This window comes from Branchiostoma floridae, chromosome 10, assembly GCF_000003815.2.
Source record: "Branchiostoma floridae strain S238N-H82 chromosome 10, Bfl_VNyyK, whole genome shotgun sequence".
Classification (NCBI taxonomy): Eukaryota; Metazoa; Chordata; class Leptocardii; order Amphioxiformes; family Branchiostomatidae; genus Branchiostoma; species Branchiostoma floridae.
Genome location: NC_049988.1, coordinates 8,407,096 through 8,430,682, shown reverse-complemented (window position 1 = coordinate 8,430,682; position 23,587 = coordinate 8,407,096). Strand labels below are relative to the sequence as shown.

Genomic DNA, 23,587 nt, shown 5'->3' with positions numbered 1-23,587 from the left:
TTTTAGGTGTACTGGTGAACTGAACTGAACTGAACTTGTGCAAAAAATTGGGTGCACCAAAAAATTTAGGGTGCACCACATAGAATAAAGTAGGATGTCAGAAAAACCTAATTTCGATACCTACAATTCAGTAAAATTTGACATCCCAATATGTAAAGTAAATAATAGAATAGAAAAGAGATTAAATTAGCAAAAATCTTGGAAAGATGCTGGAGAAATTACTGTCAGCACACAAAAGAGTTTAACATAAAAGTCAATTTGTATCATATTTTGTAACTACACTTTACTACATTGCGTATTCCGTCCCGAGAAAAATTGCTTGGAACCTTTTGTCCGTCTTGCTCCTGTCTGTAGATTTCATTACGTTTTTATCACAGCACAATATCCTGTCTTCCCAGGCCCTCAATCCTTCACAGACACCACCAGGCAATTACTGCTGTACTATCGTATTCCCTGGGAGTTTGATAAGCCCTTAGTTCAGTCTCAGGTGGGCAGGCATCACTGCCTGTACAAATGATAGGAGAAAACACAGAATAAAACTGTAGAAATACAGTATTGAAAAAATGATGAATAGATCATGATGAAAAAATGTGGAAATCTATGGGCATCCTAGAGCATATAGATTTAAGTATCACTAACAAAATGCATCTGGTGTGAAAGTGAATGATTTGGTATTACAGTTCTTGATCATTGATTAATTCTAATGGATAGGTCTGCCTGCCTCTGGTACTCTCAACATGTCTCATGTATGCAAAGTTCTATACATCACAATACTGTCCCACCATTTTAAATCATATCTGTTTGAGTGTAAATTTTAATGTACATTTTCCTCCAAATCAGATAATTTTCTCCTTCAAAGAAAACAACAATAAAGAATCATGATAATTCATGTACAATGATTTTCTCTCTTTCTTAAGTTTCATTCACAGGCACAAAGCAATCTAAGTAGGTGAAGGTAACAACTCCCCAAGTATGAAATCACATCAGCATCGCTATCTTCCTTTTTATGCCTTTAAATTGCTTTATGTTTAAAGTCCCTAAAAGCGGGATTTGTGGCCCCCAACTGTTATGTGATCTAATCTTAGTTGGAATGACTTCAGGCATCTCTGTGGGTTTAAAAAATCGAATCACAACTGTTTTTTTTTCAAAAGTATTGAAAATTGCAATAAATGATACATGTCAGTGCTAATATCATTCTTTGTAGATTATAAGATGAATTGTTTATTACTGTTGTTACACTGTATTACAGTCTTTCTATAATGGAATTTTTAAATAAAAGCATAAACATATTGATCTTAGAGTTGTTTGAAATACCCGACTAACTGTGGTATTCTGTGCAAACTGCGCACCTCCAGAAAAAGGTAACGTTACAAAATACTAACAAATACGCTCAAAGCAAGCCGGACTGCTACATCTGCTTGGAAATAACCTACTATCAGCAGCTGGGCTGAATGCTGGTACATGCATGGCTATTAAGGGTGACATCCTTGCAAAAAATCAATAAGTATCGGAATTCCGTAAATTACACTAATTGTGAATCAAGGACATCAAGATGGATTTAACCGATGGGATAGACCTCGGGTCATCTTTGACACTGTCCTTTCAAACCTTGAGTTCATCGACCCAACGTTTGACTGTGATATACACATGTGTGAAGGGGCAACTTCCTCTAGCTAATGTCTTGTATGTCCTTATTGATCTCCGCTGGTGTCATGCCTTTCAGCTGCAGATACTTCATCACTACATACCCCTGTGTTCTACTACCCAGCCTTTATTTTTTTCCTTCCCCCGGATTTGGAATTAGAAATCCTGTTGAGCGCCAAGGGCACGGCGATCCTAGGGGGGTCCTGGAGCATGTTTCCCCTGGAAAATTTTGAATTCTAAACCTTCTGAAACGCTATTTCCTGCACTTTGGTATTTTGCGGGGCAAGTTTTGTTTCTAGACTCTGCTTGGTTAAATGGTATCTGTTTCCATATCTTTGCATGACGATTTCTGTCCATCATAGAGGACGGAATTGGCAAAATTTATGTCTGTCCCCAACAGCAAAATTCCGTCAAAGGACGGAATGACAGACGGTGGGATAGAACCCTGCCATACCTTCTTAATTTTTTCCACTTTTCCTGAAAGGGCCTTGTACATTTACTAATAAGTTTAGCAATCCGCAAATAAGATTTAAAGGTTATATTTAAAATATAATTCATTTTTTGTGTGAGTCTCAAACTTGTTCAGTCACCCCATGTACTAGTCTGTGCCACGAGGTTTGGTCTGTGTAAATTGTAATGCAAACTGCACCGTCCAGGGCTATAACTGGGTGGGGGCCAGCGGATGTTGGGTGGGTCACTTTAACAATATAAGACTTACTTTAAGTTTAATCACTGTTTAATTAGGCTACCCATGTATGTTTTGAAATGAGAAGGCTACAGCATTTTATGACTCAAATTGATAGTGTAAGAAAGGAGTAGAAACAGACAGAAACAAAATCCTGGCTCCCGGAATTCGAACCCCAAACCACAAACCCAGCAATGCTACAACTATGCCAAAAGGGTCAGAGCCATTTGGCATGGTCAGCTTGGCGGTGATTGAACCCCACACTTACGGTAAAGAATCCTACCGCTACACTAGAAAACTTCCAATAGAAAAGTTTTATGAATGCATCTGTAATGGAACCAGATATGATCAGGCTTACTGCCACTTTTGCACCTTGCGTGCGCTGGCAGTCGTAAGAATAATGGTTACAGCTTGTCGGTGGTAATGGCCACTTTACACAGCGATAATCCTATCTAATGTAACGCTAAAGCTGTTAAGTCTCTGCCAGCAGAAAGGAAATGGGAAGACAAGACTGTTTTATGACCATAGCCTGTCTAATGGTATTCTGTTTTCCAAACCACTTAACTGGCATTAATGTATTATAATCTGGGTCCCCTGCACATTTGGTAAGTTATTTTTAAAGCCATATTTCTTCCGTTATGTTTTATGCAGTTATTGGGGGTATTTTGCCAGTTAGCGTCTGACTGTATTAACTTTTAATTTCTCAAGTAAGCAGTGATGTAATTAAGGTAAATGAAGTATATAAAGTTCTATCTTCATCTGTATGCACTGTTCCATGTAAGTCCCAAGGCTTTTGTGTTCCAAAATACTGTATAAGTATGCATGTATGTTTTGTGTTCCAAAATACAATGTACATGTATTTGCCCTCATTCATTCAAAGTTACTGTAAGTCTTGAAACTTTTGCTGTGGTTTTATTCTTTATTCTCCACAGTGAGTTTGTGTCCTTATAAAAGTGTCTCCCTACTGTACTATGGAATTGTTTCAATGGCAAATTTAAACTCTAAAGACTTTAAAAACCACCTATCAAAAGTTTTAACTTTTAAAAGACCACTCCAAAATAGATTAATTTGCAGTATGTTTAAAGGTTAGAAAGTGAGTCAAACCAAATGTGCGATAAAAAAGAGCACTGCGGTTGTCACAGTCAACTGTGGACCGTGAGGTTTATTGGTTCAAAAGACGGGGCATCCGGCCTGCTCTACACACTTCAAAGTCCAGGATTTGGGGCAGACTGGAGAGATAGGGACAGATAGGAAATGGCTATATCCTCATCTTTGTGTAGGAGTACTCTGTGTGGGCGTGACCGTATTAAACACACTGCCATTACCAGTAGACTTGAACCCTCTGATGTTAGTGCTTGCACAACTGTGTGGCCTAAGGGCTTTAGAAATGGTGATAGGTTCCAACCTATATACCAAGTGGTGGGGAAGAAATGTTAATAAATAGAAGAACTTTATTGCGCAACGATCGTACACGGTACAATACTGTAAATGTTTTTAAGTTCGCGGGGATTTAATTACGCGGTAGCGGGAAAAAGGACTTTTCGCGGTGGATTTAAGTTCGCGGTAACACCATAGACTGCAATCTAATATCATTATAGAAAACCGCGAACATTAATCCACCGCGAACATTTCTGCATTTACAGTATATGGCAGAAAAAAAGAAGAAACAAATTTATCACCCTAATTACTAAAGCAAGTATAAAACATAGTACATATGCAGATTGTGAACATAGAATGAAATTTGACATCCTTATTTCTAAAACAGATGGGATATCGCATCATGGGGGGAAAGTAATAAACAGTTTATATGTAGATGTTCAATTAGCCAAAGGGTTATTACTGTACAGTTTGGAATGGGTTATTTTAACAGAATATAAGCCTTGGATTGTTGGAAGCATAGTATAATTTACATGTATCACTGGCTACAAAGAGTAAGACACCACGGGGCTGTACGAAAAACTGCGGGGTAAAAAGTAAATCTGTTTAACGAACAACAAGTTATTCACTTGTTCTACAATGAAGCACAGACAGCCAGGTTGAGGCTGTGGTTGCCATCCTCCATTGTAACTTGGCAATGGATTTATGGAAATGACAATTGGCTAGAGTTTTGACAGCTTGCTACTTTCAATCAATGATGTACAGGTAGAAACTTTCTTGACAGTCTCGTTGTTTATGATGATATAGATGGGAGGAGTTGGTTCTTTTCACCTTCATAGGTACCACGCCTAATAGTCCCCCTTGACTCTTGAAATGAACTTGCCCTTGCAATTTGTGTAAGAAACATTTTTCAAATTGCTGCCTATTCACAGAGCAAACTGGAGACAAATTGTCTTCTCTTCTCGCATTAGACACATCCCATTTGGTGCCTGTGCCCAAGACCCTGTGCCCTATCAACCACAGTGGACAAATATAAGTGTGCAGCCTGCTGATTTAAAAAACATAGGTGTAAATCACGCTACCTTAGGGTACAGCCAAATAAAAGCTTCTTGGCTCAAGGGGAATACTAACAAATAGCCATACAGTATTGCATTTACTATCTATTTATAGAAGGCTTTGGATCGATATTTTTCTCAGGTTTCCTAACTGTCTGCAGTGATTTAGAGAATGTCTTTCTGGACTTGTCACCCATAGGGGATTTGGGCTTGACTTTCATTGTGTGCAGTCAGTGATTGCTAAAAGCCTCCATAAATCTTTTATTCCCAGTACTTCAATAAAGAGGTCAGAATGTAACCTTGCTGGGGGAAGAAAGCCAGTAACTGGAAAAGTCTTCCCAAAGGGCGTCAGGTATTGGAAAATGTCATTTTTGTTGAAGGACGCCGGCATATAACTCTATATCCTGCCATCTGAATATGTACTACTAAGTTGTAATCATGATTTGGTGCATTTGTATGGCTTCCTGTCTGTAAATTTGAGAAACCAGTATTGTTATTAGGAATATTTGTTTGAATTGCTAGGCACAAAAGGTAAATGTGTGTATTTCCTATACCCTAATATATTGCTGTTTAGCCAGTGTCCACTGTAATCTTCACTACAATGGCATTGGCGAAAACCTTTCAGATGTTCGGAAACAGTGATGAATCTTGTGTCCACACAAACCACCTGAAATTGTGTCAAAGTGGGCTCCATTTCCTGAGGTAATGCGACGTTTAGGCAATGTCAGGAAATTGGTATTGAACTGTTTTTGCCAGGGGGTCCGTGGAGCATTATTGGCCTGCAATGGCTTCATAAATAACCTGGGTTCGCTTCTCTTACTTTATTGGACGGTGTACGTTTGTGTATTAGAAATAGCCAGTGGCCCTTTTCAGCCAGCCTTCAATAGACACTGTGCACTGCCAACCGAGAAATAGTTGTGGTGGTTTTATGTTCGTGGTTTACACGGTGCTTTCTCGCCACAAATTGATCACACCACCAACACATGCTTTGTCTGGCTTTGTGTTGCCGGTACTACTGTGGTGGTTTCAGTGGTGAATTCAAAGACACCAATGACTCTGGATTTTAACCCTGCTACACTGTATTAAGGACAAGGGCAAGGGCTTTTGTAATCTGGGGAATTTTGTCCAATATCTTTTGAACTTCATTGACATCTGTACTTCCATATCGCGAAGGTTTTTTGTCTGTAAAACGACAAATGGTAAAGCAACCTGCATCTACATGTGTAGGGGCAGATCAGGGCATTCATAGCCACTATTGAACAGGCTAAAACTTAGTGCAATATCAATTTCGATACGAATCTTGATCACGTTTGACAATGATGGAAGAGCAATTAAGGAAACACAATGTACTGCAGATCCCAATAGTTCATCATTCAGATAGATTGGTGGGGATGGGAGGATGGGCGCAATCTTTGGGTTAAGGTTGAACAAAACTTTAGGTCGTTGACCCTTTAGGATGGAACCCTCCCAGCTGGGGCTAATGTTACAGGGGTGACGTAAGCATTAGCGCAGGCGCCTAGAGCCCACGGTGAGAGATCTCAAATAAAAACAAGGCTTTAAACCATTGAAAATCCTTTCTTGGTGGGATTTTATGTGAAATCTGGGCATTTTGGGGGTGGCTGCAGTAGGAAAGACCCTACACTGGTAGAATTAGTTGTAAAAAATGACCTTTCTCCATCGAGGGGGTTTCCGCACCCCCCTGAAATAGTGGTATCGTCGCCAGAATGGTGTTTTCAGCCAAATGGGCCAATCCAAGGGCTCTAATCAGGGGGGTGTATCAAAAGATTAGCCGTATAGAAATTCTTGCCAAGGAATTTGCCGAGACTGGATGTAGTAGGCTATCATTTGAAGGTAAGTTTGTATGGCTTGAACTTTTTATTCTTGAGATAATTGCATATTTGTTTCCTCAACTCTCCCATTGGAACGCATGTATTAGTGGGTGAAATTCTAATGTCATCGTCTCCCCTGTAGTGATTCAGGTAGGCATGGATTAGGCCATTCCTGTTCATTTTAAGGGCTTTTTTGTCATGGATCTGTTACCTGAGCAAGGTATAGGGTTCAGGTGACTGTCATTTACTTGAGATTTCCCCATTATTTGCTATTTTTGGCTCTCTTCCTTGTTTTTTAGCCATCCCTCCAATCAGTGCCAGACTGCAGACCAGGGACAGTGTACAGAGGACTTGATTTTGGTATTCTGGGGGTAAATTGTTGGGGGGGGGGGTGTGATTCCCCTATGGGAGGGGTCCTAGACCAGGTGAATGTTGTGATTTAGCCTTGCAACACTCTTTTTCATTCTTTTTGCCTTTTCTATGCTTGTCCCTATCCACACGAGTAGTCATTATATACCTTTCAGGGCCCTTGAATAGACTTTAGGCTTGCCTTGAAAGTGTCTAGAAAGGGGATGTAGGAGTCTAAGTGAAGGGAACAATGTCTCCATTAGCTTAGGTGACCAACTTTTGGCTTTATTCACTTGTTTCTGTCAAATTCCACCTGTAGCCAGCATCCCTAGCCCAGGTCCACAGTGCAGGCCTGGCACAGGTAGGTCATCAATCCCCAGGGGAGTGTTTCTTATCAGAGGTCTTTGATATTGATGGTTTTTACTTCACACCCCTACCCCGCAGTGGGTGATATGATTGACATCTGTCAATTGTGAACTTGAATTTACTAGAAGGGGTGACGTAAGCATTAGCGCAGGCGCCTAGAGCCCACGGTGAGAGATCTCAAATAAAAACAAGGCTTTAAACCATTGAAAATCCTTTCTTGGTGGGATTTTATGTGAAATCTGGGCATTTTGGGGGTGGCTGCAGTAGGAAAGACCCTACACTGGTAGAATTAGTTGTAAAAAATGACCTTTCTCCATCGAGGGGGTTTCCGCACCCCCCTGAAATAGTGGTATCGTCGCCAGAATGGTGTTTTCAGCCAAATGGGCCAATCCAAGGGCTCTAATCAGGGGGGTGTATCAAAAGATTAGCCGTATAGAAATTCTTGCCAAGGAATTTGCCGAGACTGGATGTAGTAGGCTATCATTTGAAGGTAAGTTTGTATGGCTTGAACTTTTTATTCTTGAGATAATTGCATATTTGTTTCCTCAACTCTCCCATTGGAACGCATGTATTAGTGGGTGAAATTCTAATGTCATCGTCTCCCCTACAGGAGGGCAGCCATGCCAGTCAGAACTAGGTCAGCCTATAAATCAGCATGGCCTTGGGGAGGACCACTCTAGACATCTGCACCACTGGAAGAGCCTGGAGGCCAGTAAAATTCTTCCAGACGCACAGCCATTAAAGAGGAATTTAAGAGCTTTGGTTTGAGATGGCTCTGGGTCATTTTGAGTTAGGGAAAGAGGAGATGTTGACCTGGTAAGAGGATGAAAGAAGGGATTACCAAGGCTGTCAGTGTTCCTGTAAACTTGATTGATTGATTGATAGATGAGTTGTCCCAAGGGTTACTCAGGTGTGGTACAGTAGCTGGTGTTTGGAGAAAAAGCCACTGTGAGTAAAGCAGTCATTCTCAATTGAGAATTTGAGGTAAAGCATGATGCATTTTCAAGTACATGTATCTTGTGGAAGTTGAATGCAACTTTACTGTCTCCATGAAAAATGGAGATATAGTTTTGGGTGTGTCTGTCTGTCTGTGTGTTTCCGGATTTTTTTTGGCCTCTGGTTCGGCTCACCTTTTCTGCCAAGCTACTGGCACTTAAATTTCCTGGCACTGTAAAAACCAAGAGTTTATGGTGATATTGTAATTAAAATAACTGTTGTAATTTAGCAATTGAAGATGGAACTCGTGTTTGTGGCATTAGGATTTTGCTTGCTGCAAAACTTGATGGTCACCATATAACTGCTTCAAAGCTTTATCGATTTACAGTATCAAATCTTTCTACTGAAATTTTATCAGGACTAACATGTACGTAAATCCCTGTCTTAGCTATAAATATATTTGAATGTGTTTGAAATGTTCAGCCAAATTCTACATGGATCAAATCATGGTACGTGACAGACTTAGACCCTGTTCACATGAAAAAATTGCAAGTTAGTTAAACAAGGAATCTGATTGAAATTTTCTATCGGATTAAAAAAAATGTGTTCACATGAGTTTTATACAATCGGATTAAACTCAAACTTGCGACCGCGACCACACAATCGGATTAAACTCTTTACCGCGGCACGCGTCGTGTTTCCAACGACCACCGCGCGGGCACGCGTAGTTTTTCCAAAATGTTGCCAGACTACCTCATAATTTTGAAGGATGTAGCGACATCGATATAATTGATTATAACTTGAGAAATCGGCCGGCTTTGGTCAGATTTTGACGCGTCGATGGTCCGCAACACACACTGACGAAAGTGGCGGCCTTTGGGTCATACGGGGTCATTGGGATAGTCTATTAGACTGGGGGTGGAAATGTTACGCGCGGTGTGATTATACTCTACATTTAACTATATAAAATGTATCTGTTGCAGAAGTTGCATAAATAAGGCAAACTGCTACCAAAACATTTGACTTCATCACGTATTTATCTGAAATAAAAGTCTGTGTTTCGTTTAAAAAAACTGCTCGCCCATGCTTGCATGCAGTGAAGTGACCCAAGCTCGAAATTTCTGTTTAGACACGCTTCCGACTGTTTTTCTCGTAGAATATTTGCTTTTTTGGTGGTGTTGGGACATTGGCTCCAACAACAGGAGAGAAACGAAACCATACATGTTATTTTCATGGGCAATATTGCCAAAATTAACCAGTTGGTCTTCTGCCACACTGCCGATTTTTGGAAAAAACCGGTGCACATGTTCCGGCGAATCTTGCGGCGTCCGGTTGTTAACCATAGCGGTAAGATGATTTTGCAAGCAAACTTGCCCATAAACTTCTTTTCTAATCCGTGTATCATACTTTTTTTGCCATGTTGTAGGTATGGTTGTATATCTAATGTCCACTGTACCCGTATGTATGACGTAAAAACCATGAAACAAGCCCGAATCCAATCCAATTGTGTTCACATGGCCGATTCCGGTCAATCGGATTGCGCGCCAATCGGATTGCGCGCGCTGAATCCACCTCCCGAGGTGGATTGCAATCCAAGTCAATCCAATCCAAAATGGGCAATCCAATCGGATTAGTTCTGTTCACATGGCTTTGGATTGGTCATTTTAATCGGATTCCTCGTTTAACTCACTTGCTTTTTTTCCCATGTGAACGGGGTCTAAAATGGCATGTGTTGTGAAGAGGAGATAAAATCAGGTCAAGTCATGCCAACAATAAGTGAGGGTCTGCATGGGGGGTCCTGACAACGCTTTACGCTAAATTCAGGACGGTCGACTACGTTTTACGTTAAATTCCGAAGGCTGGCAACGCTTTACGCTAAATTCAGAAAGGCCGGCAACGGTTTACGCTAAACTCTGAAAGACTGGCAACACTCGGCAAGGGCGGGGGCATGCTCCGCCAGGAAGATTTTGAAATTTTGACTCTCTGAAACACCATTTCCTGCATTTTGAGGGGAAATTTTCGCTGGTAGACAAAGCTAAGTTAAATGGCATATCTAATTAAAGATTCCCAGGGGTTCAGTGTAAGCCACCCAACAGATTTTTTACCATGCCGAGCGCCGAAGGGGCGAGGCGTCGCAAGGGAAGTTGTGAAATCCTGACACCCTGAACCGCGATTTCTTATGTTTTTCTGGCTATCATATAAAGCTGAGTTAAATGACATTTCTATCAGCAAAAAGGTGTTTGAGTTTGACATGTCACATCCCCCAACATCATTTTCAGAATTTCGAGCGCCGAAGGCGCGAGGCGGCGCAAGGGAGGACCATGAAAATTTTGAAATCTTGACCCTCTAAAATGATATTTCCTGCATTTTATTTTTGATGGGCAAGTTTTGCTGGCAGACTAAGCTAATTTATAACTTCAATGACATTTCTATTAGCAAAAAGGTTTTTGAGGGCGAGGCCACCGATACAATTTTTACCATGTCGATTGTCGATGACCGAATAGTCGCAAGGGAGGTCCGGCAAAATTTTGAAATCTTGATCCTTTGAAACGCAATTTCCTTTGTTTTGAGGGCTACAATTTACCGGTAGACTACGCTTCGACTTACGAAATTTGGGAGGCCAGACTACGATTTACGGGTAATTTTTAGGCTATATTACGTTTTACGTAAAATTTTTGGGCTAGATTACGCCTTACGTGAAATGCACTTTACGGTAAATTTTCCATCCTCAGTACGAATTACGTGAAATAAAATAGCTTCCCTACGAACTACGGGAAATTAAAAGGCCTGCCTACGCCTTACGGAACAGAGCATGCAGACCCTCATAAGTACATGCATGGGATTGCCATGATGATGGAAAATTCTGGGCCTGAAAAAATAGTCTGGATAACAGCTCCTTTAGCCTGGTTACCAGACCCCAGTCTGATCTCAAAAATATCTGTAGATATATATTTTTGAGATCGGGCTGGGATCTGGCAACCAGGCTACAGCTTCTTGGCTTCAGGGGCAAACTTGCAAACTACTTTAATTCAGTGTTAATCACCTTTAGCTGCCCTCCACTAATCCTCGTTTTTGGTAACTTAATTGCTTTGGGAATTGGCCAATTTGATTCGACATAATGTGTTATTTGTTATCCAGGATATGTTGTAAAGTGTTATTGTCAGATTTTTCATACCTTGTACTAGAACATCACAACGGACCATCTTGTGTAATTGTTCGCAGCCTAGCTTTGGCAACCCATGTCAGCCTTGAAGCTAAGGAGCTGACCTGTGTAGGCCCCCAAAAAAGTCTGGCATCCAGGCTAAAAAGGCTACTTTGGGATGCTGAACAAATGTGAGATTTTTTTCTCAGCAGAATCTTACGAGTTTACCTGTATAGGGATTTACATATTGTGATCCCAATATTTCCAGCTACCATTTCTTCAAGGACTGTGTCCTGTTGTTGTGTTCGATTATCTGACAGGTACATGCAGGTTGTTTAGTATGTGGAGATTATCTTCAGTGACACGGAATGCCATGATTGTAGACTACATTCTGCCCCCAAACCAATTTAATATCCTTCTACTTGAATGAGCCACCCTAAGGTTAAGGTCTCATTATGGCATAACAACAACAACAGGGAAGCGGAGATTCAACAGCTTGTTCACAGGTGAGGATCTGCATGGGGGGATCCCAATAACACTTGTTTAATTCTGAATTCTGAAGAATATTCTTAGACTACTAATTAGGCTGAATTTGGAGGAGCAATAATGCAAAATTTGGTCGTCTCGCTCGCTACAAATCAACAAGATGGCTCAGTGGCTTTTGCCATGAATGACAGTATATCAAAATAATTTGCCCAAGGACGTATAACGTCCTTGATTTGCCTATTATTTACCTTACAGTCTTACTGCAAATGGGCACGCAGGCCCTCTCAGGTAAATGGAATTTGAAGCTTGTGCATTTGTAGTTGTACATGTAGTACTGTATGTGGTACTGCTGGATCTGTCAGTCATGATGAATGGTGTGTTGCTACAGCATGCTGGGTATTGCCCAGTGACTGTCCATCACTGGTTCTGGGGTAATGGTGAATTAAGATCATAGTTCCTTCTCTAATCGATTCCAGTTTACAGTTGAGGTGTGAATTTACAAGTGGTGCTGATGCTTTTAGGTAGGAATGATGTATATGAGATATCAATTGTCGTTGCTACCAAACATTGTAGATATAATGAAATGAATTATTTCAGATTTGAATTGCCAGATTGTGAACCAAAGCTCCAGCCAGCTAGAGATTTTTCTCTGTCAGCCCAATTCCCATTGACAGAAAAATCCTTCCAAATTTCTTCTTTTTTTTTCCGTTGTTGCGTACAAATTTCTGTCATTGACTACAAAAGTAACAAAACAGATATACTGTAAATGCAGAAATATTCGCGGTGGATTAATATTCGCGGTTTTCGCGGTGGCCACTTCACCACGAACTTAAATCCACCGCGAAAATTTTTCTATAGTGGTATTAGGCTGCAGTCTATGGTGTAACCGCGAAATTAAATCCACCGCGAAAAGTCCCTTTTCCCGCTACCGCGAAATTAAATCCCCGCAAACTAAAATGCATTTACAGTACCACCAATAGCAGTAACACACTACACTGTATCACAGAAAACTGGCCAATGATGTGCAAGTCTACATGCGTTGCCCCCCTACATGTTAATAGCCATTTTTTTTCATCTTCAAGGTCACCCTGTGCTGATCTCCAAACTTCTAGTTAACTTCTAGTTGAAAGTTTGTGGTGATTATCATAAACGTGGTGAAAGTGAGAACATTATCAAACAGAGGATCATATTTTTCACACCTGTATTAGATTTGGGTCTCCAGAGGATGGTACCCATTAAATCAAATTGTCTTTCCCAGTTCCAAGACATTCCATCACCTTCAAGAAAGGTGCTTCTCACTCCAAGACACTTTGAGGGAGCACAGACGTACTGTAATTGTGCAGCGTAAAATTAGAATGGCTTTGGTGAAGGTAACCCACACCTCAAGTTCGGTCTGTATCCTTGAGGGAGCCAGGTTGGTAGTAAATTGATTTGCGCCCCATCCCTGATCCCCTGCATTCCTTCCCGCTGTTGTCAGGACAGGCTGCATGCCATATGGGATGTAGCCAAGGTACCAAACCACCCTGGAAGTTTTGTGGGATACATAGTGCTTGAGTAAACAAAGTTTGGCTGCTGCTTGCTGACTCAGGAATCATACAGACTTGGACTTGGCACAAATTGTTGTGATTTGCTGACAGTATTATGGACATGATCACTTCAAGATTGATGATCCTTACGGGAGCTTTCATCCACAATGGTAGGTTCTACATTAAAAACTTAGAACATTAAAACATTAAAGATAGCCATTAACAATTGAACATTTGAAACTTGCTTGATTTTGATATCTCTCTCACATTGATTGACACCGAACTACGCAAGGTTTCTTTCTATTGAATAGTTCATACACCCATACTTTAAAACATTTTATTTTATGCGTACTTCTGTAAAATATGACAATTTGGCTGCAATTTTTTTTTTGAATTTAATGTATTTAAATCTTTTTTGTAACATCTAATGTCTGAAGAGTCTCCATTTATGGAAACCTAATATGGCTATTATAAAGCATCATGCTTTCAAAGTTTAATGTCCTCAGTCTGACACAAATGCAATGATTACCATAATTCATTTTAGCTTAAAACAACAAAACGAGCTTAATTGTGTTAAAATTATACATGCTAACAGGTTGACAAAAATGTGAGAATCTTTTTTTGGGGGGTCAACATTTCAGTGTAGAAGATGCAGTAGATCAGTAGAGGGGGTGATTTTGTAGCACATCTAATCAGTTAACAGATTTCATCCCCAATCTATAGCAAGAAGAAAGCTTCTAGTCTTTGACAGATGACTGATGTAATTGGTATTGTAAGACTTGGCCGACATACCTGGACTGGGCTATTCCTCATGGCTTCCCTCTGGCATATAGCTGCGACCTCTGAGATCATCATAGCACTTCTTAATTCACACTTCTGAAAGGCACAATATGTCAATGACAGCTAGGTGTGAAACAGTTTCATTGTGATGTTGTAGTCTGTGGCACTGACTTGTAGTAGCAGACAACAGCTACCTGTACATTGTAAGTACACTGCTTTGCCGTGTTTGTCTATAATATGTTGTTTTCATGTTTGACTTTCAGTCAAATTGTACATATTTTGTACTTGGAACAGTAATTCATGTATGTAAGCTTTTAGGCACTTGAATTTACTTTAATGATAACCTGTTTAAAACGATTGTGTACTAGATATTTAATGATAGTTTAAAAAATTAGGACAATGACGTTATTGCTCATATAACCTCCTAGTCCTAGATTAGGACAAGGAGCTTTTAAAGTTTTACAAAAAAAACTAGGATTAATGTATTACGGTATAAATTGTAGAAAATATGGCCAGTGACCTCCTAAAACTGTGACCCCAATATGACCTGACCCTCCATTGCACAGTTTGACAACCTTGAACTTGAGTTATGTTTTATGGGTTTTATGGGTTTTACGTGTTGTATGGATGTCATTTAATCATTTCCTGGGGGCCAATTATGTACAATGTATATGTCACAGGGGAGATTGGAATCCAGGGGGATTTGGAATCCTCCTAGGGGAGATTGGAATTCCAATCTCCCCTAGGGGAGATCAGATTTCCAATCTCCCCTAGGGGCATTCCAAATTCCCCTAGGGGACATTGGAATTCTTCTGTCATTCTACTGCAATTCCAATCTCCCCTAGGAGAATCCAGAATTCTCCTAGCTAAGCAGAGATTGGAATTCTACCAGAACAATCTTTGATGAACTTGTTTGGGAACGTAGATTAAACCATTTCACCACTTTTAATCAATTCCACCTTGGGGATTATAAAGCCTACATTCATCAGAAAAGCTATTCTAGGTAAAATACTTCACATTTTTTACTGTTCTTTTGTCGTGCCACCTGCTATATTGTAACTATGGTGACAGCCGTCTGGTCAAGTCGCTCATCTTATTTGTTGCAATCGTGGATTGTTCTGGGACAGATTGGAATTCCCAATTCTATTCTGCGATCTCAATCTGTCCTAGGACAAGCCCTGATTCAATCTTAAATGATGCTAACATGTAGGAAACAGCAATACTTTTTTTATAAACAATTGATTTTATTTAGTATTGATGCAAACCTACTGACTCATTACGTACACTGATGCCTACTTGTGTCACTTCTAGAATGTTAACTTCACCGAAGACTACCACACTAGAGTCACTTCTCCAACTTTACTCAATGCACACTTCTACTCAATTATCTGCTCTCTGAGATTGAATGAGTCGTTCGAGGCCGCAATTATTCAAAACAACCGCTAAAACAATCACAATCGCTAACTAAGAAAGAAAGAGGCACGTCTGTACTATTGGCGAGCTAGCCAAACCAAGGCATACATACTTATAGGCTGCTAGACAAGAAGGAGGTAAACCTATCAGCTAGAGCGACAGGAGCGAGGCTTGTGTGTCACTTAACAGTCAGTGGTCAATAACATAGTATACCCTGCTATACTGACGGAATGGCGCTGATAGATGAAACAAACAATCGAGTAACCATCAACAGCGTAAGTAAAGCCCTGGTCACAAAGCGCGTACGATTCCTTGCGATTCCTTGCCATGCGCGGTATGAGCGCAGTGTGTCGTAAGTCGGGGGAGAATCGGAAGCAATGGTTTAAATATATAAAACCGTGGTCACAAAGCGTGTTTTAAATAATTATAAATCCTTTGTTGCATTGTTTGAAACTTTGAATCCACTCCTGGTAGATTCAAAGATTGTCCTGGTAGAATTCTAATCTCTCCTAGGAGAATTCTGGATTCTCCTAGGAGAGATTGGAATTCCAGTAGAACACCAAAAGAATTCTGATCTCCCCTAGGGGAGATTGGAATTCCAATCTCCCCTAGGAGGATTCCAGATTCCCCTAGGGGAGATTGGAATTCTGATCTCCCCTAGGGGAGATTGGAATTCCAATCTCCCCTAGGAGGATTCCGAATCCCCCTAGATTCCAATCTCCCCTGTGACATATATACGTCATGCACCAAATTATAATATCCTTTACATGGAACTAGAGCGGTTTGGCCAAAAATTACTTGGAATTAAAATTGCTGATGATGCCTTACGGAAACAGGCATGCAGTTTTGTTTCTCATACATGTATTTGAAGATAAGTTGAATTTGCAAGTATGGAATATAAGGACATATTTTTTGGAGGGTTTCATCTCTTGGGACACTTGATCGTCTGTTGCTAATTTGTCCCTAATCATCTGTTTGTCTGTTTTGATCTGGGCTGAAATTGCCCTGGGCTAAAGGGTGTTAGCTCTGTTAGTACAACTATCCCTGAGGGGTTTGGAGACAGCTCATTTCATTCAGCCTTCAATCAGGAAGCAAGGCAGGAAAGCGTGAGTATAAACAAAGATTTTGAAAATATTTTTGCCACCTAGCCACCTCCCCTCCTTGAGTTTTAAATCGTTTTTTTTAAAGAAGAGATATGCATAGCTGCATGGGTTTTTCTTGTCCTCCTTTATAATGTACTACAATGTACTCCCCATTCATGATCAACATGCTAGACACTTCCTTCTTGTCCTGTCTTAAGGTAACCCCTTTCAGTGGTTCTTTTTTACCTAATGTTCAAGTAGATCCCATGGTAGCATAAGATAGTATCAAAAGCTGCCAGAGGAGTGAAGCCGGCCTAGAAGTGTGTTTGGCTACCAGTGGCTGATGACTCCCTTTGGCCAGCTGTACTCCTTAGCCAGCTTTGCTAGTATCTTAAACCTCTCAGTCTGGTAAATCTGCCTGGGGATTATTTTTTGCCTAAGTTTAGACTGACATACTAGTGTACCAAGAACTAGCCTGGATAACAGACCCCAGCCCGATCTCTATCTCTATCTAATGGTAACCAAGAACTTGAAGAAGAGTCATTGGAGTATTGTTACATGTAGCTTGGTTAAGATTTTTCTTGCTTGGTCAACCCTTAGTTTTAATTTTGGTCTTGATGGGTCTTAGTATTTTTGTTAACAATCTTCAATAAAGCGTTGTGCCAGTTATGTATACCTCATTTTGGGATGTCAAAAAGGCAAAAGGCAATTTTTTTTTTTATAAACTACAATTGACAAGTATTTCGAATCTGCAAATTGTAAGGCCAAACTCCCAGCCCCGTTAAAAGACTGCAACAGAGACTAGGGTATTTCAAGCCCTGCCTTCTATTCAACAACCCAGCCTGGTCCATCCCCTATTACTAACAGGGGATTTGATTTCAAGGGGAAAGTGATTATTTATGACTGACTGATTTCATTAACTGTAAATCTGCCTCAGGCCTGGCAGCTGAATGTCTGTGGTCTCTTACCAAAACAGTCGGACCTGCCCATATAAACACCCAGGGAGTGGCCAGTATGCTGCCAAGTTTAGCTAGTGTCTGATCTAGAACTTGCCAAGTGTTGTTGTTCTATTCTCTGTTTCTTTTGGGGGAGCTTTACATTAGCAAAGCCTGGCCTACTATTTGTAGGTTATTTTTTTTTTTTACAGTTTTTGTTCATCAAAATTGAATAGTATCAGTCCCACCATAAACTTGGCCCAGTTAAATCCTAACTTACTTGACATTGGAGGAGGGTGGAGGAATTGAATTCTACCTGTCTGCCCTTTGCCGTCCTTAGAGATTGGAGTGCTAATAGGTTTCAGGTGATGACAAGTACTGTAAATCTTGGTGGTTTTTGTAGCTTTGGCGGTGAATCCATAACCATACTATGTATTCACCTTGGTTAGGGCGGGGTGGGTACTGCAAATCCAGGTCCAGGTATGGTTCAGGTCTAGAGGATCCTGAACCTGGACCTAATTGTCTGTGAAAATTTGTGAATCAGTGATACTCAAAGCTATGGTCCATTTCACTACAAAGGATTCTGTTTGGTATTTTAAAATCCTATATCATGTAAAACAACACTAAATGCCTCTGCTAATGTAGACCAAGTCTGAGCTGTAGAAACTTTGTAAAAATTACTATCAACTCTCCTCCCATGTACATGTAATGTACAAAATGTATTTCAGTATTACACAATGTAGACTGTGATGTTTTACAACTAAATCATTCTGATTCTGATATTGTAACTGTATTACGAAACTGATTTGTCAACCATTATGAAAACTGCTTTTCCCTTCTACCATGTTGAAGTCCCTGCAATAATAAATGAATTTGCTTTACAATAAGTAACTTATATAGTGGCTTTTATAAGGGAACTACATGTAAGTTGGGAAAAGAAACCTTTCTCTATGTGGGGCGAGGCATTGAAGTAGAAAAAAAGCAGGGTTCTAGCCAGGATTTGATTTTAGTGGCAATGCGACTAATCTGGGGGGTGACGTCGAAGGGGGATCTTGGCCCTTCCACGGTGAGATTTTGAAAATGTAGAGTAAAAAGTTGGCATTGTAAGGGTACCCGTCAGATGTAATTTGAAGGAATTTTTGGTCAGCTTGGAGTGGCATCTTTTTTCATATTTGATTGACATTGTTTAACAAGTAAATGTTGAAAAATTAGCATAGTGGTCCATTTTAGTGTGGTGATCACAAATTAGTCAAGTACTTGCTGCCCAATGTGCCTCACGGCACAGGAGGACCAAAGGTCTAAGGTAAGGATCACAAATTATAGCATAGTGGCCCGTTATGTCAAAAATGTTAGCTAGAATCCTGAAAAGGCTTGCATTGAACCTTTGAGCATTGAACTTCCATTTCCCCGCTGACCCGGTCATCTGCCCATCCCAGCAGGTTGTAAGGAAGGGAAATAGTGTGATCTGCAGGAGTGCCAAGAATGTGGAATTCTGGAACTTGACCTTCGGTGGTCTGGGAGAACGCTTGCTGTGTTTGACGGAAGCCCATGTCCATATTTTGTAATCTCAAAGCAGATCTTGCGGTGGCATAAGATAGTATCATAAGCTGAGAAGGGGTTTAGCTGGTAAAACTACTAGTAAATGGAGTTCATTGACCACCATGAAGATCTGTGGCAGAACGCACCGGTCAAACTCACAAGGAGGGGCAATCATTTTAGAAACGTGTTTCGCGGAGGCCAATGAACTCCTTTTGCCGGCTAAACTCCTTCTCCTGCTTATGAATATAATCATACTATCTTATGCCACCGCAAGATCTGCTTGGAGATGAGATGTTTTCCATACACAAGTTAGAATTTAACAGTATTTCTCTTCTTCATATATATATAAGACTAGGAAAATCAGCTGTAAGTTAGTATTAGGAGACTATCATGAAAAAAAAGTCTGGCTTTGTAATTACATTTCTTGCAAAGATGACAAAAGTCAAGTTTGCTTCAGGAAACCAGCTCAGTCATTGGAAGATAAAGATGTTATGCTAGTTCTTTATTTGCAGGGTGACCTATATCCATTGATTTTAGGACAATGGTTTCAGTCTGTGTTGACTTGATATCCCTAAATACCCTGTTTTCAGACAACAGATATAGGTTACCATATGGATAAAGGTCTCAGAATTAGCATTACCAATCTCTCCTCTAATATGAAAAATGTATGGCCAATAGATGCTACTGTACTGTCTCAAGTGCACTTTTGTCATGCCAGCATTGGACTGCTAAGCCACTATATCACAGATATACCAACAATTACATGACATTGTGACCTTCGGGGACCATGACATAGTGACCTCTGGAACCATCAGACTTTGACCTCTGCTACCATGTCTGTTGAGATGAAAAGATCAAAGGATCCTTATTACTGTATGTTAGTACTGTAAATGCATGTAAATTCGCGGGGATTTAATTTCGCGGTAGCGGGAAAATGGACTTTTCGCGGTGGTTTTAATTTCGCGGTAGCACCATGCACTGTAGTCTCTTACTGTTATGGAAAAATTTTCGCGGTGGTTTTAAATTCGCGGTGAAGCGGCCGCCGCGAAAACCGCGAACATCAATCCACCGCGAACATTTCTGCATTTACAGTATTTGCTAGGCAAATAGGCAGATTAACAACCTTACTTTTTTTGTATATTTGGGTTCTGTATCTACAAGTTTTATTAAGTTAATGTTGTCTGTTGTTCAAGAGCAAAATTGTAAAATGCTGACATTCTGATCAGTGTTTGACTTTGACTTTGACTTTATTGAGATCCACATTTAGCTGACAACATTATGTTGCCAGCTATTCTTCCAGTGGTCCCAGTTTGAATTTTTTTTCGTCCCCTGGATTTTGATAGGAAATCCTGTCGAAGATGCGACGATCCTAGGGAGATCTGCTCCCCCCCGCCTGGGAAAATTTAGAAACTTACACCCCCTGAAACGCAATTTCTTCAATCTATTTTGATGAGCAAATTTTAGTGGTAACCAGCTTGGTTCAATATCTTAAAACGTTTTACAAAATTTTTGTCTGTTTCCATCTTTAAAATTCTGTCGAAGGACGGAAGAACGGATGCTTGCTGGAACACTGATTCTGATCATGATTCCATAACCTTTTATCTGTCAATGTATATGAAAATCAATGAGCATTATAATAGATATAGGTGATCTTAAACATGTAAATTTATATCTATTCCAAAGAAATACGGCTTACTGTTGAGTGACAACTGTCTTGTACTTGTAAATGGACAGGTAGAATTTCTCTATGAACGAGGAGGTGTTGAAGACAAAAAGATTTCACTCACCATGTCATAAGTACTAAAACATCATCATAGGCAACATCCACAAGGGAAAAGCATGGCAAAAGTTGGATTACCAGTAGATAGATATGCCTTTCTGTCAACAAGGACAGCTTCTGAGCATTGCTACTACATGTTGGACTAGTATTGACTATAGTAGAACCCATTCATACAACAGCTGGCACCACAATTCTCATAATCTCCAATGTCGTGCAGCTTGAGAGAAATGACACTGTTTATTTCACTATATGATCTACCGCTGTTATAACTACAGTTGATGTAGATTATAGGGTGGAGGGCATTCCTCTTTGAAAATGCCAAATTTGGAACTTTTCATGGGACTGGTATCAAGTAATAGATAATATCACCCCACAGAAAAAGGAGAGAATAACGCAGATGTGACGCACATGTCTGTGGTGAATAATCTATGCAAAGAAGACAGTGCCAACAACTTGGCAGCAATATTTGAGGTTCGAAGCTTGGTCCTCAGCTTTTGCCAAGTTGCAGGGAATTTTAGACTTTGCGCCCCACGTTGCAGAAGGACGTTGTCACGGCTGTCTAGCTTTGAGAAATTCGGTGATTTATTTTTCGTACAAAGCCAGGTACGTGTTGAAGAGCACCTGTACTGCACGTTTACTTTACCTGTATTATACCATTTGTTGAATACATGATAGCTTTGAAATGCTCAACAACTAGGTTGCCATTGTGTTATAGTTGGCAACAATGATCAAAGCTAGTCTGTAAAAAGCGCTGTCTAGACAAACTCTTCTTAGAAGTGCTATACAATTTATATTTTAAAAAAATCATCATATTTGACTAGAATCTAAATCTTTAAGCTCTTTTCAGCCATTTGAAAAAAGAATTGTGCTTCTAGATTTTCCGTCAAAAACATGAAAGTGTTGACTTGAGGTTTTACTTGAAGTTGAACAGTAATGTTTGATTGGAATTCTTTAGTTCCTACCTGGTAGAAGATTCTAATCAACTCTTGATTTTATTATGATAACTGATCAAGTACCATTGGAAGTCCATGAGGTATATTTCGGTGAATAATTTCGTCGGTTTCCTTATTCACAACCAGGGAGTAACATAACAGTCCACATTCAGGTGACCTTCTGTCACCTTTCTCAGGGCAATGGATAGTACAAAGTGGACCAATCAGTTTTGCCCAAGGGAAGGTGATTGACAGATAGATACTGGACCATCAAGTCCGCTATCTATGCTACGTTACCTCCTGGATGTGAATTAAGAGCTTTACTACTCAGTGAGATGTGTAATTTGTAAAAGTTATTTGCAACGATTTGTTGTTATCTATGCATGCATTTTTATCATTTTTGACACGTTTGGTATTGTTTACATTTGATTGCCGTACCTTTACCCTTTAGAACTGCATTAGGGAGGAAGCTATGGCTTTATTTGTCTGTAAAATTACATTGCCGACATTTCATCTTAAGTGTATATATAGTGACATTATACATATATGTGTATGCAGCTTTGTACAATGGTATATTTATCCACATGTTATACTTGTTCTGGGAGGATTGCCAAAACATAATAGGCAGAGAAACAGCTATATTCCCAGATGGCTGAACGATTGGGTCCCACATGTTCAGACTTATTAAGAATATCATTTATAACTTGTTGGTATCCCCAGTGCTGGAGCCAGCTGTCTAAATCCCTGGTGTTTGCCTCGCACTTGCCTGTTGCCGAGGGATAACCTTTATGCCTCAAGCAACAGCCGCTTTGGCAGGCATCTATATATTTTCTCCAGCAGTGTAGCTTTTCTACTTTAGTTTTACCACGGGGACATTCCATTATAAGTTTTCAAGTGGGCAATCAAATGGATTTTATAAAACACAGAAGACGTAATAGGTTAGGATCACTAATAGTTGAACACAAATCAAAGAGTGCAAAAAAATTGTACACCTTACCACCCCTACCAAACCTGTTTAATGGAATAACCTTTTAACTACAACCTTTACATATTGGTTCCATCTGGATAGACCTATGTCAATAGTAACAGTATCTTTCACACAAAAGTGCTGACAATACATCAGAAAAAGGGGAAAGGGTCTGTGTGATTGTTCATATGTAATGGCTAAGGCAAGTGGAAGCTCCTGGTCTATGGTTAATAACATTTCCCTGTTTACTTTTTCCATTAGTGTATATCCTAGTTCCCTAGGGAGCTGTATCATTTTTATTTAACCTTGGTAAAGGACATTTTATTTCCAATGACAACAGGTTGCTGGCAGGGAGCCATTCCAATCTTATGGCAATCACTTGTTAAGATAGGTAAAATGTAAGACTTATCGTTTGTAGATTGCTTGTTCTGTTCTGTTCAAACTCAAAACGTTCAATAAAAGGTACACAACCTTAATCATATTAATCTTTAAGGGAAAAAATGCTGTCCTGGGCCGGATGTTGGTATAACAGTGATGTGTTCTTTTCTGGTTAGCTTAATATTCTTGTAATTTTTACAAACTTGGTTAATGGAACCAAGCTGAGTCTAATTCAGCAAAATTCCCCCCTCAAAATAAAGGAAATAGCATTTTAGAGGGTCTAGATTTAAAAACTTTTCCGGGGAGCATATCCCCAACCCACCTAAGAATGTCACGCCTTCGACAGGATTTCCATTCAAATTCAAAATCAAGGGGACATTGAAAAAA

At 40.0% G+C, this 23,587-nt stretch overlaps 1 protein-coding gene and 1 long non-coding RNA gene across 4 annotated transcripts in view; one reads left to right on the top strand and one right to left on the bottom strand.

The window, feature by feature from the left end:
- LOC118423770 (RNA-binding protein 45-like) overlaps nt 1–23,587 on the top strand; it is a 67,736-nt gene that overhangs the window by 4,170 nt on the left and 39,979 nt on the right. Inside the window, exon 1 of one of the 3 annotated variants that reach the window (XM_035831990.1) lies at nt 13,444–13,564. The exons of 1 other annotated variant lie outside the window; for it this stretch is intronic. In XM_035831990.1, the coding sequence (XP_035687883.1) occupies nt 13,510–13,564 (55 nt within the window). In that variant the 5' untranslated portion in view covers nt 13,444–13,509. Of the gene's footprint in view, nt 1–13,443; nt 13,565–21,402; nt 21,527–23,587 lie in introns of those variants that run through there. One more of the 3 variants, XM_035831992.1, reaches the window with a different exon arrangement.
- On the bottom strand, nt 31–21,287 carry LOC118423771. Its single transcript, XR_004832108.1, has 3 exons — nt 20,931–21,287; nt 14,187–14,270; nt 31–505 (listed from the first exon to the last, which is right to left on the bottom strand). It is a non-coding gene; the product is annotated as an uncharacterized LOC118423771 (long non-coding RNA).